This window comes from Cryptosporidium ubiquitum (assembly GCF_001865345.1).
Source record: "Cryptosporidium ubiquitum isolate 39726 chromosome Unknown contig_30, whole genome shotgun sequence".
Classification (NCBI taxonomy): Eukaryota; Apicomplexa; class Conoidasida; order Eucoccidiorida; family Cryptosporidiidae; genus Cryptosporidium; species Cryptosporidium ubiquitum.
Genome location: NW_021639840.1, coordinates 27,865 through 35,887, shown reverse-complemented (window position 1 = coordinate 35,887; position 8,023 = coordinate 27,865). Strand labels below are relative to the sequence as shown.

Sequence of the window (8,023 nt, the reverse complement as noted above, 5' to 3'; positions counted from 1 at the left end):
ATATGTAACAACTACTACAACTGGACATCCAGTTACTACCACCACAACAACTGGGCATCCAACTACTACCACCACAACAATTCAAGTTGTAACGACAACTACAACTGTAAATCCAATTGCCACCACCACAACAACTCGATATGTAACAACTACAACAACTGAACATCCAGTTACTACCACCACAACAACTCAATATGTAACAACGACTACAACTGGAAATCCAATTACTACCACCACAACAACTACAGATGTGACAACAACAACAACAACAACCATAACTATAACAACTACAAGTGAACCACCAAAATATGCAGTTTCATTAGTAATGGATTTGTCCAAAGTACCAAATATTGACCAAATGAAGGAAATCAATTTATCTGCAAATATTATCTATAGGAATTTAGTTGAGAGTGGAGTAAATACTGAAATTTTATCAGTTCCAATTAATGAACCAAATAGAGTTCAAGAACATACAAGTTTCTTGTCAACAATACAGGGATCTGATGACAATATGAGGGTTGATAGGTTGTTAACTATAGTTGCACAGCAAAATTCTGAAAGGATATTAAATGTTATTGCCCAGCAAAATGGTACTGATTCTCACCACTATTCAAAGCAAAGTAGCCATAAAAATAAGATCCTATTGAAGAGAAAAAAGATCGTATATATTACTGCAGGTTTTAATGGTTGTACTTCTGAAAAAACATGCCCGGGAATTGTGAGCTTGAAGAAAGACATTGATATCTACTTCATTTCGTTATCAAAAGATCCAAGCATGTATCACGAGATTGAATATATTTCATCTGAGCCTGTTTCAATGCATTCTATTATGATGAGCAAATCAGATCTGAGCAATGAAGCGACCCACATTTCTAAATGGATTAGAGATGAGTATAGGTTTAACAACCCAATGTTTTTGATGCCAAAAAAAGTCAAAAAAAATTTCAAGAATGAAGTCTGTAGTAAATGTTCCAAGAATGCAGAATGTTTCGTACATTCCATATTTGAAACAACACACGATTTAAGTAAATTTGAGTGTGTATGTTCTCAAGGATGGACTGGTGATGGATTCACATGTCATGATATAGATGAATGTAAAATGGCTAATTATTGTGGTAAATCAAAGTGTTGTATAAATACACCTGGAGGATTTGAGTGTAAAGATTCCAAGAATGGAAAGTGTTGAATTCGTCACTAGAAGAAAAATCAGAGTTCAAAAATTTCAAATAGTCAAAATCAAGTGAATGAATTCAGATCTTAAAATTACTGGATTATTATTCTAATTAAATGCCATAATAATTTGATTTCTGAAAACTATTGCGTAAGAATTAATTATATCACTAAAATTTTAAATAAAAATTCCTTAATATCATAAATTGGAACTTAAATATTCTAAATTAATGTTTTATTTTTTGGGTAACTATATATTATAATTAATGAGGATTTGTGTATACAAATGAAATTCAATAAGGGTAAATTATCTAATAAATCCCATATCGATCAAAATAATAATTATGTAAATATAAGTATATACGTTTTATGTAATGGTAAACATTAACTATGATAGTAATGATAATAGTGTGGGAAGTACTAAATATGATCTTAATCATAATATTAGTGATTCTGATATTTTGGTAAGTTTATTATATTGTTAATTTGAATACAGATACTCTCGGAAGTGCAACACTAATATTTTATAATTAATTAATGATAATTCAAACTAATTTCATAATATGTGGTCATGATTAATATCAGTAAATATTTATGTACATGCAAACTCTACTATAAAACTTTAGGCGGGAAACGATCTTAATAACAAAGGCCGAATAAATAATTAACAAGATTAATAAATGTTATCAGCATCTGAGTATTTTGTATCGTATGAAGAGGAGTTTTTGTCTGTGATTCAAGGGATAGAACGTTTAGTATTAAAATGTATGAGCGTTGAGGAAGGAGGGAGAGGGGAGAGACTAACACAGGATGAGATATCGGTATTGGAGCATCGATTTCAGGATGCAAGAAAATGCTTGGATCAGTTAAGAGATGAGGTAAGTTAGAGTTAAGCTTTATGTTAAAATATTTAAATTGGTTTATATATTATTTAAGGTAATGACATTATCTAAGAATTCAGTTGAATATCATTCATATAAAAGATACCAAAGAGTGTATGAAGATATATATAAAAAGTTCGACACATTTAGAGAGGAAAGTATGGTTAGCAGTTACTATTCAGACAAAGACTTGGATATGAATGTAAGTATTAGTGGTAATGATGGACAACATTATTTAAAACCATCAACAAAAGAATATAATATGGGAGTATCTACAGAAGATTTGATAAAGAGGAATGAAGATAATTTAAGGATATCTGCTCATCTAGCTCAAGAGACACAGCATATAGGACTTTATTCCTTGAATACTTTAACAGTCCAGAGGGATAATTTGACAAGAAGTAAATACGGTTTAAATAATATAGATTATAATATTATGGAGAGCCGTAAATTGGCAAGTACATTATATAAACAAAAAGTAATAGAGAGATTGTTGTTGTATTTTATTATATTTGTATTATTAATAGCAAATTTATATGTATTTTTCAGAAGGATTATTGGAAAAAAGTGAAAATATATGATGTGAAACAATGTAAATTCAAAAGAAAATCACAATATCTTGTGTATATAGTGAATTATTAGTATATAATTTTGTATTTGTTTAAACTTATTTGCAGGATGAATTAAATTTAATTATATAGCACCTCAGAAATAGTCTTTTATACTTTTCTAATAGAGTTTGGTGGTTTGAACTTGGAAACATGCTTTTTATTAATTTTTTGTTCAAGCATTGATATTTGCTTTTTATTAAGGTCTTTATATTTATCGTGTTGAATAGAAATATTGACATCTTTTCTTTTAAGGAAAAATGGTTTTTTCCCCGATTCAATTTTTGCTTGTTCTTGCTTTCTGTGTTGTGATATTGTTTGCTGTCTAAGAAAGAGGTTTTTTCTATGATCTTTTTCAGAAATTAGTTTTTGATATTTAAGTTTGAGATTGTCAATTTGATCTTGAGTAAAATGATTTATATCCGAGTTTTTGAATTTGGATGATTTTTTAACTTTACTCCATGTTCCAAGTTCTTTTGATTTGTTCATAATTTTGTATAAATCTAAGGTATTCTTTATTTGGTTAAATTCTTCTTGCCTAATATCATCTAAAAAAGTGTATGACTTTTGGAATAAATCAGTGTTTAGTTTTCCACAAGAATCATTGAATCTGGGATCATTATGTTTTTTTGAACCATTATGTTTATTTCTGATGTAGTTTCTTTCGTTTTCCAGCTTTTCCGGTAATATTTGTCTTCTAGAAGAAACTTCCATAGGAGAATTCTTTGAAACAATCCTCCCGTATTTTTTAAGCCTTTTATCAATTTCGTTGTTTTTCTCAAAATCATTGTGTAATTTATCAGACGTATTAGAATTCTTTTTTTCTGATTTAGTAGTTTTTCTTCTTTCCAATGATTCTGTGATCATCTTTTCTTTCCGTAAAATTTCCTCAAAAGGAATATCTTCAAAATCCATGGTTTTTTACTATTCAAAAAAAATTTTCCAATCTTAAAATAAGTTTTTAGGTTGAATTTTCCCTAGTCTGTCAATTTATTGTTGCATTATTACAATCTTAATTATACAAAGTGGCGCCAAAACAGGTACTAAGACTAAATTAATAAAACAAAACATGCAGAGCAACGGTATACAAAAAAAAAGAAAAAAACTTGGTACAATTAATTAATAAGCAGATATATAAGGAATTGAAGTAATACCAAGTAATAAAAATGTCTAATTAGTTGAATTAGCTCTTTGAAAGAGAAAGAATAATGGCAGATTGGGACTCAAGGTGTTGTTTTAGAGTGGGAAGAATCTGGTCGTTGGAATCAACATCTAAAACAATCTTAAGAGACTCAATAATATTGTGAATATTTGAAGAATTCTCTTGGAAAGACTGAATCTGAGGCTGAGTGTTTGAAGTTTTCTTTGACTGATTGATATTAAGTAAGTCAGTAAGGATCTTAAGACATTCAGTTGGAGAGGTGGTTTTGTAATCAAGGCTCAACGTGGCACAAATAGTTCTAAAGAACTTTTTAAAATCTCTAAGCTGGATATAAATTGAGTTTGATGCTTGTATGACATCTTGATCATCAAGCACATCGAAAAGAGTCTTAAAGTGGTTGTAGAAACGATCATGAAGCTCGATAGAAATGACTTCTTGACTGTTGTTCCGAGAGGATATTTTTTTCGAAGATGCACTTTCAAAAATATGGGTAATTTTTGGGGACTTTGAAGTGTTCTTTTTGGATAATAACTCTCCGATTTGAATGGGGATACTTCTGAAGTTAGATATATTAAGTAATCTGCAAGACCACCTTATTATACTCTCCAACTCAGATTTTTCAGTATTTTGTAACATATAAAGACCTCTATTCCAGAGGTTCTTATCTCTTTTCATTAGCTCGCTTGTGGAAATATTATTCTCTTGGCAAAATTCAAAAAAAGATTTCTCAGAAGCGGTATCTCTTGAATTTCCCAGATCAGTTTCGTTGCTTTCAAAGGATGTCTGCCCATTCTTTGAGTCAGAGTTTAAGTTCTGTTGATTGTTTGCTTGCAATTTCCAATAGTTGATAGACTTTTCAAATCCTACAATAACCGAATAAAGATAGTGTGACTGGAGAATCTTCTTTTTTTCCACAGTTGTCAAGGCCAATTCACCATCTTTGTTTCTATTATTTGTACTCATTTGACTTAGCATAATAGCTCTATTGGATCTTTTTTCATTTTCCAAGCTGTCCTTGATAGATCTTAAAAACTGATCTGCTTTGTCCCTGGACTTGTCATCATCCTCTTGTAGTTTTAGAATATCCTGCTTTAACCGGCTATTTTCAACAAGAAGCTGCTGTTTTTCTCTTTCCAATCTACTAATCGTAGAACATTGAGGAGTTTCCCTACCTTGAGCCCTGCTTCTATTAGCATGCTCCTCCTCTGTTAAAGCCCTATTTATCATTCTGAGAGATTCATTCTCCTTTTCTAATGCTTCATATTTTCTCCTTAAAAGGTTTAGCTTTTCAATTAACCCATTTTTTTGAGATCTTTCAGAGTTTATAGTCTCAACAGAGCGTTCACCTCGAGATTCTAATTCGTACAGTAAATTGTGAATAGTTGAAATAAGCTTGTTCCCATCAACTATTAGTCTTTGGTTGCTTTCTATAGATTCAGATTGAGCTGTCAAGGGGACAGAATCTGATTGATCATTTGCAAAAGAAAGTTCTATGCTTGACCCTGTTCTTAAATCTCCAGAAGGTTTTATCACTGGTTTGGAACTATAATTAGAGGGTATATCAAAGGGAAAATCCATCTTATTTCTCTCAGATGTTATATGTTCTCTTATGATTTCTGGTGCAGAATTGGCATTCTGGCCCTTTTCAAATGAGTTATCTCTTTCAGTACAAATGCCATGTAATATAGAACCTACAGTTCTTAAGTCATCAGTGTTTAAGCCAGAGTATTCAGAATCAGTATACTTACGAACACCAGGAGTAATTTCCAACTTATCATTTTGCCTCTCTGGTTCTCTAATTTGTGCAAGAGTCTGAGGCGTGACCACATCATTCAGATTTTGAGGGATAGTTGAAGTTTGAGCAAATTTCTCCGATAATCTCACTCCAGGATTCGTGTATCTTAAATAATCCGTACTTTCATTGCTATTCTCTTCTATTTGATCTCTGTTCAGTATAAAAGATCTTGCAGGAGAAGTTAAATCAGGAAGAAATGGTATAGACAAAAATCCATTAGCTCTAAGCCGATTATTTAATCGAATAAATTGACTTATATTGGCATTCCCAAAATCCTCTTCTTTTGAGTACATGTTACTTTTCTATTACCCTAGTTCCTTCAGTAGATTCTCTCTCAAAACAGAATCAAAGAGTGCCACTACTTTACCCTTTCAGTAGAAATTTTCCACACACATGAATACTCCATCAATTCTTGAAAAAAAATTCTTTGTTAAACCAACATACAAATAGTCTCACTTTTCCCTCCAATACTCAAATCTATCACCCCTCCTCACAATATAAATTTACGTTACTCGATAGGCGCCACAGATGTGGCGCCACAAAAGATGCATGTATTAACAATGTAATTATTTATGATTAAAAATTAGGAAATTTGAGAAAGAGAAAGAAGTTGATAATATATGATAGAATAACCTATAAAATATCAACAGGGTTGTTTAGGGTTGCATTTGCTTGGGTAAATGTGCATTAAAAACATTGATGTCACAATATTTCGAAAGTCCTTGTAAATATAACTTTAAATATTCAATTAGCATTAAATAAATTAGCTTCAATATCTTCAAGTGATGAAATCTGTATCAGTGCATCTGATTTAGATCCAATTGACGCTAGGGGATCATTTAAATCTGCTTGGAAGTGATTCATAGCTTGATAGAATTTGACTCTGTCAGAAACAATATTTAAGGGGCGATGAATAAATTCGTAATCAGTTTCAGCAATTTTGAGAGCCCCTTCAATAGAGTTTCCGAGTTTGTTATAAGACTGTCTCTCTTTGAGTGATGTTACAAATCCGGTATCATCTATATCCCAATTAGAACTATTATAAAACTGTCTGGAAAGCTCCCTAATTACAGATTCAAAGGAGGGAGTAATTGATGATTCTTCAAGAGATTCTTGAGCAAGAGCTCTTTCGTCAACTAATCTAAAGATTTTCAAAAGTGCGTCTTTCTCTCTTGCAGTAAGAGCGCATGATGTACTAATATCATAAATTTGTTGAGGAGATTCGTATGACCAAATAGTCACTCCAGAAAGTAGAAATCCACGAACAATAAGCTGTGTAATTTCAGTGTTTTGATTATTGAACCTCTTCATTTTGTCCGAGAGTTGAGGTAGAAGATTATTGCACCATTGAGGTCTACAAAAGGATTGGAGAAGAGATGTAAAAACTAACTGTCTCATTCTATCCATAAGCGGAGCTGCATATATGATTGCATATACAATAGAGTCTTTGGCCTGATCTCTATCAGGGTCGTATAACAGATGTATTCTCTGCCAGATTGATAGCGATGAACCACAAAGCAGAGCAGAAACCAGCAGTGGATCGCCTTTATTAACATTGGAAACTCTGTTGATTATTCCATGTGTTTTAAGGCGTTCATCAAGCAACTCATCGTTGTTTATTGAAAAAATATCAGATTTTGGAGGGGCAAAAGAGGGAGCACAAAATGCCTCTTTAATAAATGTTGCTCTATCTCTTCCTGAGTCCATGATTAACCCACCAAGCTGATTAATTGTCATTTTAAGTAGCTCCACACACTGTTCATTTTCAGAGCTACTCACATTCCCTCTTCTAAAGTTATTGAGTTTGAGCTTACCCTCTTCAAAGTCATTTTTAATTGCAAACAACTCTCCAAAAATTGCTGTTAGAATTAATGCTCTTTGTTTATGCTGGTTCACTGATTTCGGGTAATATTCCATGATGTTGTGAAGTCTAAGAAGGGAAAATAAATGTGATAAGTTAATGTCATCTACACAACAGGCTGCCAAATAACTCAGTATTCCGGGCGTATAAAAAGGAGACATTTTTTCGATCATTTCTTTCATAAACTCCCTCATTGAACTGCTTCCAAGTAGAATATAATTCTGGAATGTTGCATTGGACATATCAACATTTCTATAGTCAGTTGATATGTGTAGAAATCCCATTTGCTTACACTGGTCTAGTAAGTCGCATATTCGATGTAAAAGGTACTCATATTCACTTTGCCACTGAAATAATACCATATTTGATTACTATGGTTATTCTTGGATAATTAATTAGTTACTAAATTACAATTAAACTTTGGGGTTTTTTCAACATTATGTGTGTACACACACCCAAGATAATTTAATTAATGGACCAGAGACGATTTTTTTTTTCTTCTTTTTTCATAATTATTAGCTTGAAACAAAAATAGGAATAATATGA

General features: G+C 31.8%; 5 protein-coding genes across 5 annotated transcripts; 2 read left to right on the top strand and 3 right to left on the bottom strand.

The window, feature by feature from the left end:
- Positions 1 to 325: 325 nt before the first annotated feature.
- cubi_00829 (latent transforming growth factor beta binding protein) lies at positions 326 to 1,186 on the top strand (the record flags this gene model as incomplete). The annotated part of the gene is made up of 1 exon (XM_029017842.1): positions 326 to 1,186. One exon carries the CDS (start codon positions 326 to 328, stop codon positions 1,184 to 1,186), a length of 861 nt encoding a protein of 286 aa, XP_028873008.1.
- Positions 1,187 to 1,850: 664 nt separating this feature from the next.
- Positions 1,851 to 2,622, top strand: cubi_00828 (intracellular and vesicular transport related protein; the record flags this gene model as incomplete). Its single annotated transcript, XM_029017841.1, has 2 exons — positions 1,851 to 2,048; positions 2,107 to 2,622. The coding sequence occupies 2 exons, from the start codon at positions 1,851 to 1,853 to the stop codon at positions 2,620 to 2,622; spliced, it is 714 nt and encodes a 237-aa protein (XP_028873007.1).
- A 148-nt stretch (positions 2,623 to 2,770) lies between these two features.
- Positions 2,771 to 3,574, bottom strand: cubi_00827 (uncharacterized protein; the record flags this gene model as incomplete). The annotated part of the gene is made up of 1 exon (XM_029017840.1): positions 2,771 to 3,574. The coding sequence occupies one exon, from the start codon at positions 3,572 to 3,574 to the stop codon at positions 2,771 to 2,773; it is 804 nt and encodes a 267-aa protein (XP_028873006.1).
- Positions 3,575 to 3,842: 268 nt separating this feature from the next.
- cubi_00826 (uncharacterized protein) lies at positions 3,843 to 5,909 on the bottom strand (the record flags this gene model as incomplete). The annotated part of the gene is made up of 1 exon (XM_029017839.1): positions 3,843 to 5,909. One exon carries the CDS (start codon positions 5,907 to 5,909, stop codon positions 3,843 to 3,845), a length of 2,067 nt encoding a protein of 688 aa, XP_028873005.1.
- Positions 5,910 to 6,360: 451 nt separating this feature from the next.
- On the bottom strand, positions 6,361 to 7,839 carry cubi_00825 (uncharacterized protein; the record flags this gene model as incomplete). Its single annotated transcript, XM_029017838.1, has 1 exon — positions 6,361 to 7,839. One exon carries the CDS (start codon positions 7,837 to 7,839, stop codon positions 6,361 to 6,363), a length of 1,479 nt encoding a protein of 492 aa, XP_028873004.1.
- Positions 7,840 to 8,023: the final 184 nt, after the last annotated feature.